Source organism: Lagenorhynchus albirostris, chromosome 11 (genome assembly GCF_949774975.1).
Source record: "Lagenorhynchus albirostris chromosome 11, mLagAlb1.1, whole genome shotgun sequence".
Classification (NCBI taxonomy): domain Eukaryota; kingdom Metazoa; phylum Chordata; class Mammalia; order Artiodactyla; family Delphinidae; genus Lagenorhynchus; species Lagenorhynchus albirostris.
This window is the reverse complement of record NC_083105.1, coordinates 20,230,518-20,242,936: the sequence shown is the minus strand read 5'-3', so window position 1 is coordinate 20,242,936 and position 12,419 is coordinate 20,230,518. Positions and strand designations below refer to the sequence as shown.

At 39.4% G+C, this 12,419-nt stretch overlaps 1 protein-coding gene across 4 annotated transcripts in view; it reads left to right on the top strand.

Annotated features, from left to right (window-relative positions):
• CHPT1 (choline phosphotransferase 1) overlaps positions 1-12,419 on the top strand; it is a 35,108-nt gene that overhangs the window by 7,434 nt on the left and 15,255 nt on the right. For all 4 annotated transcript variants that reach the window (XR_009543286.1, XM_060164814.1, XM_060164816.1 and 1 more), the window contains exons 2-3: positions 7,931-8,078; positions 8,357-8,498. Coding sequence is in view for 3 of the 4 variants with exons in the window: in XM_060164814.1 (XP_060020797.1) it covers positions 7,931-8,078; positions 8,357-8,498 (290 nt within the window). In the remaining variant the exon portion in view is untranslated. The remainder of the gene's footprint in view (positions 1-7,930; positions 8,079-8,356; positions 8,499-12,419) is intronic.

Below are 12,419 nucleotides of genomic sequence, written 5' to 3'. Positions count from 1 at the left end.
GGACAGGTGTTAGCTCTTCTCTAAATGTTTGATAGAATTTGCCTGTGAAGCCATCTGGTCCTGAGCTTTTGTTTGTTGGAAGATTTTTAATCACAGTTTCAATTTCAGTGCTTGTGATTGGTCTTTTTGTTTGTTTGTTTATTTATTTATTTATTTATTTGGCAGTACATGGGCCTCTCACTGTTGTGGACTCTCCCATTGTGGAGCACAGGCTCCGGACGTGCAGGCTCAGTGGCCATGGCTCACGGGTCCAGCCGCTCTGCGGCATGTGGGATCTTCCCGGACCGGGGCACGAACCCGCATCCCCTGAATCGGCAGGCGGACTCTCAACCACTGCCCCACCAGGGAAGCCCTGGTCTGTTTATATTTTCTATTTCTTTTGGTTCATTCTCGGAACGTTGTGCTTTCCCAAGAATTTGTCCATTTCTTCCAGGTTGTCTGTTTTATTGGCCTATAGGTGCTTGTTGTAATCTCTCATGATCTTTTGTATTTCTGCAGTGTCAGCTGTTACTTCTCCGTTTTCATTCTAATTCTGTTGATTTGAGTCTTCTCCCTTTTTTTCTTGATGAGTCTGGCTAATGGTTTATCAATTTTGTTTATCTTCTCAAAGAACCAGCTTTTAGTTTTATTGATCTTTGCTATTGTTTCCTTCCTTTCTTTTTCATTTATTTCTCCTCTGATCTTTATGATTTCTTTCCTTCTGCTAACTTGGGGTGTTTTTGTTCTTCTTTCTCTAATTGTGCTCTGCCCTCTTGATCTATGTATATAAATCCATGTCAGTGTCTGTTAAGAGAGTGTTTGTAGGAGATAGGTGCCCAGCCTAGGGTGGATCAAAGGGCATTGAATAATTTCTTTCCTTCATGATGATAGAAAGTTGAATCGAAAAGCAAGTGTATCTGTGGAAATTAGAATGACCTTAAGAAATGGTTTATTCCCTGTCTAAATAATTCAGATTCGATTGGATTTTGGACTATAAAGTAAAGAGTTATTTGTTGGGGGAATAATAAGAAAAGGCAATAACCTAGTCAAATTCTTTTATAGGTTTGGTTTCTTTGAAATCTAGAATATTTCCTCTTTTTTAAAAATCACCTATCTCCCTCTATTTTGTTTTAACCAGTTCAATAACTTAACAAGCATCGCTTATTAAGGCAGGACTCTTGTAAGAGAGTGGCCTCTTTTACTAAAGCAAAATAACTTGCAGGAGGTGAACGTTCTAGAAGCAGGGCACAGAGTAGAGTGAGGCAAGCAGGCATGTGCACGACCCTGAGAGTAGGAAGTGCCGCCTTAAATTCTGCAGCCACGGTGCCTTGCTCGCCTCACCCTAAATCCAGCCCTGTCTAGAAGGAGCTTCTGCAGGTAATGTAGAAGTAGCTTTGCTTCGGGGATCGTCCCTTTGATTCCTGTGGCTTTCCTATACTTGATTCCCAAGAAACAAGCTGTTTCTCCTTTAGAATTCTGGTTCAAGTGTGGATAAAACATGGCATTGTGGTGTATAGAAGGAGCTTTAAATCCCACTCCTGGCCGGTTTGACCTGGGTGAGGGTCCGACCACTTGGTTTCTGTGAAGTTAAAGAGCAGAACAGATGTGAAAGCACCCAACACAGTTGATGATGATAGATCTGCCCAGGGGATTCTCTTCATTCCCCTCTCCCTGCCTGTTTCCCTTGGCCCAGTGAGAGGCTGGCATTTTCAACAAGGATTCTAGTAAGTACTAAAGGAGGTTTTTAAAAAGAATACAACTATTCACAGGAAATTTACAAAGCAAGAAGAATGCCTTTCAAAGTAAAGATTTCTAATGTCCTGAGAAAGCCCCTCCGGCCCTGAGATGCTGGTTGCCTGGTGTTCGTGCCCACCCCACCCCCCAGCTTGTAACCCGCCTCATTTCCTGAAGGTGGGTGTGCTCCTCTTAAATGCTGGCCTGCACCCGAGCTGAAGCCAAACCTCGTGGTGAAGCAGTAAGCGGCTAGGGTCTTCCTGCTGGGCAGGACTGAGAATGACCCTACCCTTTGTGACCACCAAGTCTTTGGAGCCTCCCCAGCCTCGGTTCCAACGGGAACCCTCCTTCTGTAAACAAGGAAGTGCCCCTGGCCACAGGTTCAGCTGTGTCACAGGCACATAATACGAGTTAGAGTCGTGTCAGATTAGCAGCCTATTAAAATTCCACGAGTTTAGTTTAGAAATCACTAGAATCACTTGACTGGGTACAAAGTCCACCTCTAACGCCACACCAGCGTTATATTTTTTCACATAAGCCTGACCTGTCTTCTGATTTTCTTTCTTCCTACCTCTTATAAATGCAGTTTCTATTTTTTATGGAGAGAGAAGTCAATTGATGTTTGGATAATTGAAATCTCCCTGTTACAAGGTGACCCAGTCATTACTGATTATGTAATACCTTTTGCATCTGTATCAACTTATATCCAAAGCTATTTAAAGCAAAGAGACACTTTTTAAGTATGAAAATTCACATAAATAGGCATTGTATAGTTTCAGTATTTCCTAAATTTTAATTGAGGAAGATTTTTGCTTTTGTGTATTACCTGTGCTATTTTTTATTTACTGTTTTTCTTTACATCAACTTTAAATCTACTCCTTTTTAAAGACTTACACTTGAAGCCTTAATATCTACAATCATAGATTTGATAGCTATGCTAGATAATTTTTAAATTAATATTTTCCAAAATACATTAAATAAAGATATAAGTATTAAAATGAAAATTTATCTATGAATCACCTAAAATTATCTTATATAGTATCAGAAATAATAACTAAAATATACTGAGCTCTTCCCATATGCCAGGCACTTTTCTAAGCCCTTGACATGTAATAATTCATTTAATTCTCACAGTGAGATAGGAACAGTGATTACTCCCATTTTTCATAAAGGGAAACTAAGGCACTGAGAGGTTAAGTAGCTCATCCAGCTCACTCAAGGATCAGGTGCAGGTGGAATGCAGAGTCTATACTCCTAACCACTCTGCAAGAAAAACCCAGGACATGTATTATTCCTTTCGGAAACCATTTTACCTGATAGGTTACCAGGTAACCTGTTAACCTGATCAGTTGATTTTAATCATCTAGTTATTTAGCTCTCATGGTATAAACAGCAGATTTTAAAAACAGAGAACATACCTCCTACTCTTGAGAGGATTCTAGTTCCATATTAAAGATGGGGTCTTAGAGACTACCTAGTCTAGCATCTTCATTTACAGAAAACCTAAGAATGTATTCCCCAAAATCCAGTATTCTAAGTTCTGAGCTGTAAGTAAAATTTGTCCAGTGAGCAGAAATGTGTTCACTGGGACTTCCCTGGTGGTACAGTGGTTAAGTACCCACCTGCCAATGCAGGGGACACAGGTTCGAGCCCTGGTCCAGGAAGATCCCACATGCCACGGAGCAGCTAAGCCCGTGCGCCACAACTACTGAGGCTGCGCTCTAGAGCCCACAAGCCACAACTACTGAAGCCTGGGTGCCTAGAGCCCATGCTCCGCAACAAGAAGCCACCGCAATGAGAAGCCCGCGCACCGCAACAAAGAGTAGCCCCCGCTCGCTGCAACTAGAGAAAGCCCGCGTGCAGCAACGAAGACCCAACACAGCCAAAAGAATATAAATAAATTCATTAATAAAAAAAAAGAAATGTGTTCATTGATCACTTTCTAAATCTTTTCGTCCTTTTCCTGATGTGTGTGCTCATTCAAACACGTATAAAAAGGGGTATAATACCCAGGATAAATAATTGATCTATATATGAGTGTTCTCTCTGATCCAGAGTTATTTTGAACGAGAACAGTTGCCATACGGTCTGGTTCAAATCTCTGGTTTCTCTAATCCTTTATTTCAAGTAACTGGAAAAAGTAAAATATCCCAAATAGCTAGTTGTATACAGTTCTTTTTCAGTGATGTAACTGAAAAGCAATTTAAATGTATTAGTGTTTTTTTTTTAATGACTAGGGCTTATGATTGATTCTTAGTAATTATTTTGTTTTCTAGAATAAACTTATATAATAGTCTTTCACACAGTCATGTAAGATTCATCATTAGTGAGTTATTACTTAAATTGTGATATAGCCACATAATTGAATACCATGCAGTCATGTAAAAGAATGATGTAGATCTTTATGCTTGACCTGGAAAGGTTTCTATGATGTAGTATAAAATTCCGATCTTAAAGGATACAGTAGATATTATAAAAATTATATAATTAAGAACTTTAAATATTAAGAATCTAATATGATCTGGAGAAGTTCCACTTTTTATATAGTCTCCTTCTGCAGAAGTATTCTGATATATTGCTTAAGACTTTGTAATCCACACCTGACTTTCCCATGCTTACATTTAAAATTTTTTAAAATAAGTTAACATGAAAACTAGAATTGAGTTGGGGTGGCCCTGTAGATCCTGCTTCCACCCAGAGTGTCTTCTGTAGTGACACCCACGTTAAGCAGACGCCTGGAAGGAAGGGGCATGCTGCTCCCGGCAAGTGGATCTCCCGGCTGGGGCCTGTTTTGCAGAGATAACAGGTGAGAAAAGAAGTTGAACATTTGCAGACTGTTTCATAGCTCCTAGGTGGGAATGGAGGTAATGACAACAGAGTAAAGAGAAGATAGGTCCAGCTCCTGTGGCCTTGGGAAGACTGGAAAGGTAGCGAACGAGCAGCTGGTGGACTGGTATGCCTTTCTGGGCTTAAGAGGAAAGAAGTCTCTCTCAGCTGCAGCGCTTTCCCACCCGTCTGGTTCACTGCGCCTGGAATTGTATTGTGGGGGCAGGAAAGTGCTTCTCAGCAGGTTTGAAAGAATAGGTAAGAGTCCAGGTGGGAAGCTGCATCCAGTCTGTGTAGCCTGCAGCATGACCAATCTGATAGATCTACCATAGGGCGGGTCAGAAAACCTGGGTTTGATGCCTAGACCCAGTCTAGCTGCTCTTCTCAATGGAACTTTATCACCCCTCCCTAAGTTTCTCTTTTATCTGTAATGCAAAGAACATGATAATGCCTTGTCCACCTTGTCTCTGTGGATTGCTGTATCAAATACAATAATGCATTTTTAAAATATATTATTTATTTATTTATTTTTGGCTGCGTTGGGTCTTCGTTGCTGTGCGCAGGCTTCCTCTAGTTGCGATGAGCGGGGCTACTCTTCTTTGGGGTGCGTGGGCCTCTCATTGCGGTGGCTTCTCTTGTTGCGGAGCACGGGCTCTAGGTGCATGGGCTTCAGTAGTTGTGGTGCATGGGCTCAGTAGTTGTGGTTCATGGGCTCTAGAGCGCAAGCTCAGTAGCTGTGGCACACGGGCTTAGTGGCTCTGCAGCATGTGGGATCTTCCTGGACCAGGGCTCGAACCCGTGTCCCCTGCATTGGCAGGCAGATGCTTAACTACTGTGCCACCAGGGAAGCCTTTCATACGTCTTTTAAAGCAATTAATAGTGTAGTCATTAATACTGGGCATGTAATATTAACAAATGATGAAATGTTTATTGAAGTTCAAAGTAAACTTCTACTTACTTAGATTGAAGAATGAGGTAGCAGGTTGATTGGTATTTGCAGAATTACCACATAGACCATACATACATTGATATTTTAAAAACTATATTTGCCACTAAAAATATGCAAAACACAATTTAATGACAATAGCTAACTTTTTTTTTTTTTTTTTTGGCCACTGTGTGCAGCTTACAGGATCTCAGTTCCCCAGCTAGGGATTGAACCCGGGCCACAGCAGTGAAAGCCCCAAATCCTAACCACTAGGCCACCAGGGAACTCCCTACAATAGCTAACCTTATTGAGCACTTACTATGTGCCAGGCTCTGTGTAAAGAGCCATCTAAGAATATTTTTCATCAGATACAACTGCAAGTATTATTCACATCTTACAAATCAGATAACCAAAGTTTAGAGAGTTTAAATGACTTTCCCAGGGTCACTTGGCTATTACATAACAGAGCCAAGAACTCAAACACAGATCTAACTTTAAAACCTTAGTCAACAATTTTGCTGTACTTCCTCTCTGAGACATAGAATTCTGGGTTGACCATTGCTATCATCACACAGGTCCCTGAGGAAGTGGAGTACATTTATAAAGTGCTGAAAGAAAAGAATGGTCATTTTTAAATTTTTTCTCTCTCTTGTTTAAATTGCATCATTTCTATTGATCTACCTTCAAGTTTACTCTTTCGTCTGCCATTATTATCTATGCTTCTGTATGTAATGTGTCTTTTTCCTCTGGCTTCTTTAATGATTTTCTTTATCACTGGTCTTCAGTGATTTGATTATGATGTGCCTTGGTGGGTTTAAAAAAAAAAACTTATTCTGCTTGGGGTTTGTTGAGCTTCTTGGATATGTAAGTTTATAGATTTTTATCAAATTTGGACATTTCCAGCCATCATTTTTTCTTATATGTTTCATGTCCAACCCTCTTTCTTCTCTCCTTCTGAGATTTCAATTACATATATGTTAGACTACTGTTGTCTCACAGGTCACTGATGCCCAGTTCAATTATTTTTAGTCTTTTTATTTCTGTGCATGATTTTGGGTAGTTTCTGTCGGTACTCTGCAAGTTCACTGATCTTTTCTTCTGCACTGTCTAATACGCTGTTAATCTCATCTAGTATATTTTACATTGAAATCTTGTACTCTCCATTTCTAGAGGTTACACTGTAGTCTTCCATGTTTTCCTCCACCTTCTTGAACACATGAGGCATATTTATAAGAACTTTTAATGTCCTAATCTGCAGATTTCATTATCTCTGTCATTCCTGGGTCTGGTTCTATTGATTGATGTTACTCCTAGTTGTAGAGTATATTTCCCCGCTTCTTTGAATAACTAGTAATTTTTATTGGATGCCAAACATTGTGAATTTTACATTTTGGGGTACTAGGTTTGGTGGGGTATTCCTTTAAGATGTTGTACTTTGTGTTGGCTTTAGTTAAGTTACCTGGAATCAGTCAGATCCTTCTGAGGCTAGGTTTTACATCTGTTAGGGCCTTTGGTCTAGGGCTAATTAATGCCCACTGCTAAGGGAATACACTTCTGAGAACTCTACCCAGTGCCCTAAGTATTACATGGTCTTACATGCTGTGCCTGGTGGGAACATAAACCATTCCCAGCTTTGTGTGGGCTTCAAGAATTGTTTGTCCAGTGGTTTTTTCCCTGGCCTTGGTTAGTAGTTTTGTCTCATTAGGCACAGGTCACTTCTCAGACAAAGACTCCAGATCTCCACAGTTTGTGCCTCTCTCCTCTCCAGTGCTCTGCCACACAGATTCTAGCTGCCTTGACCTTCCTGACCTCTGCTGCGTTTCTTCTCAGCACAGCAGGGTTGCTGGCCTCTGTTCCGGTTCCCCACTCCTGTACTGTGGCCTGGAGACTGCCTATAGGCACTAAGCTGGAGCAGTCACAGGGCTCCGGTCATTTGTTTCCCTTCTGTCAGGGATCACAGTGCTGCGCTGCCTGCAGTGTCTGAAAATGGTTGTTTTATTTATTTTATTGCTTTTCTCGTTATACAAGATGGGAGAGTAAATCCAGCCCCTGATACTCCATCATGAAAGGAAGCTGGGGTCTGTGGTTTGTCTATAAGATCTTCTTTCATAGCAGAGACTTACTGAATAATTTCAAATCCGTGCCATATATGAATAGTATTATATTAAAAGAGCTGTGGACTAAGAATCAAAATCAGGGTCCTAATCCTTGCTTGGTCATTTAACTTTCGGCTTCTCACAGTACGGACTTTTGTGACACTCTACGCAGATGACCTAGAGCAATTCACTTCTCAATTTAATTCTCACCTGTAGAAGGAAGGTTATAAATGTTCCTTGTAACACACTGGGGTGATACAAAGTGCGAACATAAGAAAATGTGTCACTTGGCTTGGGTTGAGCTATTTTCAAGCAGAAGCCAGCTTATTGTCACTCACCAGTCTTCATTGTTTCCATTTCTTTTTAGGCACCGTACTGGACATACCTTTTATGTGCATTAGGACTCTTTATCTACCAGTCACTGGATGCTATTGATGGGAAACAAGCCAGAAGAACAAATTCTTGTTCTCCTTTAGGGGAACTTTTTGACCATGGCTGTGACTCTCTTTCCACAGGTAAGGTTTTAGTGGAGGTTTTTTTCCTATAGTTGTTTTTTTTTGTTTGTTGGTCTTTTAATGATGGCTTAAAAACTGAGCTGTTTGGTTTGTTTTGGTTTACAGTTGGAAGCAGTTTTGCACAGTGTGTTTTGAAAGTCTGTTCAGGAATTTATTTTGCTTAGTGTGCCTTATTTTCATGCCAAGATTATGCACCTTAAAATTCTGTATTTCTAAACAGTCAGTGGCAATCATTTAATTAATTATTTTAAATTCTTAATGGTTCTTGTTTCTTTCAGTTTTTATGGCAGTTGGAGCTTCAATTGCTGTTCGCTTAGGAACGTATCCTGACTGGTTGTTTTTCTGCTGTTTTATTGGGATGTTCATGTTTTATTGTGCTCACTGGCAGACTTATGTTTCAGGCGTGTTGAGGTTTGGAAAGTAAGTATGTATTTTAAGTTGTACATTTAAAAATATAATCAAATTCATTTTCACTATCTGTCATACTTCATTTATCCATAGTAAGGGGGACAAAGTGTCAATCAGGAATTCAAGTTACCTTTTAACTTATTGAAGCATCCATAAATGCTACACCTTAATTTTAATCTTTCAGGTATTCTTCATGTTATAGTTACATATTTGATGATAATTGTATTTTTTTCCCTCTTCTCCAACTTACTAACCCAAGTACATTAGACAGGAGAAAGAGAAAAATAAGGGACCTGAATAATATAGAAAAAGGATATGCAGTACTTAAAAAAGTAGCATTTGCAGCAAAGGAAAGAATAAACAAGACGAAAAGACAACCCTCAGAATGGAAGAAAATATTTGCAAATGAAGCAACTGACAAAGGATTAATCTCCAAAATATACAAGCAGCTCATGCAGCTCAATATCAAAAAAACAAACAATGCAACCCAAAAATGGGCAGAAGACCTAAATAGACATTTCTCCAAAGAAGATATGCAGACTGCCAACAAACACATGGAAGAATGCTCAACATCATTAATCATTAGAGAAATGCAAATCAAAACTACAATGAGATATCATCTCACACCAGTCAGAATGGCCATCATCAAAAAATCTACAAACAGTAAATGCTGGAAGGGTGTGGAGAAAAGGGAACCCTCTTGCACTGTTGGTGGGAATGTAAATTGATACAACCACTGTGGAGAACAGTATGGAGGTTCCTTAAAAAACTACGAATAGAACTACCCTATGACCCAGCAATCCCACTACTGGGCATATACCCTGAGAAAACCATAATTCAAAAAGAGTCATGTACCAAAATGTTCATTGCAGCTCTATTTACAATAGTCCGGAGATGGAAACAACCTAAGTGTCCATCATCGGATGAATGGATAAAGAAGATGTGGCACATATATACAATGGAATATTACTCAGCCATAGAAAGAAACAAAATTGAGTTATTTGTAGTGAGGTGGATGGACCTAGAATCTGCTGTACAGAGTGAAGTAAGTCAGAAAGAGAAAAACAAATACCATATGCTAACACATATATATGGAATCTAAAAAAAGAAAAAATGGTACTGGCGAACCTAGGGCCAGGACAGGAATAAAGACACAGATATAGGGAATGGACTTAAGGACACGGGGAGGGGGAAGGGTAAGCTGGGACGAAGTGAGAGAGTGGCATGGACATATATACACTACCAAACGTAAAATAGATAGTTAGTGGGAAGCAGCCGCATAGCACAGGGAGATCAGCTCGGTGCTTTGTGACCACCTAGAGGGGTGGCATAGGGAGGGTGGGAGGGAGACACAAGAGGGAGGAGATATGGGAATATAAGTATACGTACAACTGATTCACTTTGTTATATAGCAAAAACTAACACAACATTGTAAAGCAATTATATTCCAATAAAGATGTTAAAAAGAAAAAAAAGCATTTGGCTTATGTGATAAAATAATGAGATATGGAATCTAAAGGTCCTTTTTGGTCAAATTTTTGTGTGTCCAGAAAGGGTAATCCCTTTACAGCAGTCACCAACAACAGTAATCATGAGGCTCTCAGCTGTGGTAGACAGTTGATGAGATGATGTAATAACATTGTAATATTTGCCCCGATGCCTCATTCTTAGACACCAGGAAATAGTGCACAAGGCAGGAACTCTGTTCTCTATCCCTCTTCCATCAGCTCCCTTTCTGCCTGGTCCTTTAATAGCTGTCTGCCATTGGCTCATTCTCTGCTTTGGCTTCCCCGTCTACTGATTCTTTTTAGCCACACTTTATTGCTGCATGGGAAAAACAGTAGCTCTGAAAAAAATCTCTGATAATGATAAATGAAAGAAGCTCAAAACTACGGATCGTTAGCAGAGTGAAGGCCTTTGGCAATTTTCCACATTGACTCTAAATTAGGGAATACTCACAGCTATCACCTCTTGAGCACTTGCATGGTTCTGGCATTGTACTCAGTGCTTTACATGCCCTATCTCATTTATTCCTCACATTAATCCTGTAAGGGTATTACCGCCACTGTACCAATGAGGCAGAGAGGTTCTGTAACTTCCTTATACTGCTAAAAAGTGTAGAGGCAGGGTTAAAACTCAAGTCTCCAGACCCCACACTCTTAACGACTGCTGCTCAGTACTGTGGGATTATCAATGTATTAGGTACTGTGGAAGGATACAAAATGCATTTAAAAAAAATCCGTTTTAGGAACTATATAGTATACTGTAATAAAGGGATAGGATAATACTTCTGTGACACTGCTAATACAGTCCATAACCATGTGAAAAATGACCTGCTTTAGGTTTCCATAGCACTGAAGAAATCCTAAGTAAGGAGAAGCTGGCTGTAGGCTGAATTCGTTTAGGAAAGCTTTTATGGAAAATGTGAGTCTTCAGCTGATTCTTTACCTACTGGTCAAGAACCCAAGGATCAAATTCCCAGGCTAGGGAATTCCCTGGCGGTCCAGTGGTTAGGGCTTGGCGCTTTCACTGCTGGGGCCTGTGTTCAATCCCTGGTCAGAGACCTAAGATCCTGCAAGTCGAGCAGCCAAAAAACAAAAAAGCCAGGCTAAAAATTCAAGGCAAGAATGTAAAATTAAGAATCTGTACCTATGTATAGATTAAAATAGGCTAAAACAGAAACATAGCTTTGCAAAGTCTAATGCATTTTAGTTAATATGGTGAACTTGCTATGGTAAACTGGAGTCATATAACAATGCAATGTTCTGCTTAATTGTTATTTAATGACAAATGCAATGTTCTGGTTAATTGTTGTTGTTATTTAATGACTTAGACTTTACCTTTCTGGCTTATAACTTCATTCAAAATCTTTCTGAAATAAATCAGTTCACATTCCTGGCCCAGTTGTATATTTTATACTCATTTGCTATTGACTGAGAGCCTAACGTGTGCCTAGAACTGCACATACAAAGATGAGTCACTTGCCGATGGAATATGCCAGACAGATTGGGGTAAAAGCATTCTAGGCAGGAGCATGAGGAAAGGAAGTACTCAGAACATTAGGGGAATGGCTGTTATGGTTGAGCACCATGCATGTCAGGGACTGGAGGAGATCCTGCAGTGCCCAGGGGTCAACCATGTAAAATACTTACTCTGTATGGCACAGATCCTAATCTGTGTATTTTTTCACTTTACCAAAGTAAAGATGCCATTGAGCATTGAGTAGGATACATTGGTTCCAGCTTAACACTATAAGAAGGATCTGTATGTAGGACATCAACCAAGCCTCTGGAAATGCTTACAAACTCAGTCAGTATCAATTGTTGACTAGGATGTATTTCCTGAAAATCTGTCAATTTTTGAGAGGTTTAATTTTTATGGTGTTTATGTTGTTAGAATACAGATATATGAAACCAGGCTAAACAATCTGAGAATCTACTGTGGAAATTCGTTTTATGAATGTATTCTTGGTTTAAGCCTACTTAACGTGGTTTCCCTTGTTCTGAAAGACTGAAGAAAAATATGCCAAATGAGAGCTTAATTGGACTAAAAAACTTACTATATTTTGCTGTTTAATTTTTTTCCAATTTTCAAAGACCTTTAAGTTATTTATTACTATTGCTCCTGTTTTAAGTTTACTAGTGAAAAGCATAGGCTCTAGAATCAGATTGGGTAGAATCAGATTCTGTCTCCAAGATACCAGTTGTTTGACCACAAATAAATTATTTAACCTCATTTTCTTCAGTTTCTTCATCTGTAAAATGAGAATAATCATAATTGTGTTTAAAAGGTTATTGTAAAGATTAAATAATAATGTATATAAAGGACTTAGTACAGAATCTGGAGGACAGAAGTACTCAGTAATAAGGTTAGCATTATCATGACATATCCTTTAATTTAATTCAGTTTCTTTTGTATGTTTACTTTGAGTGA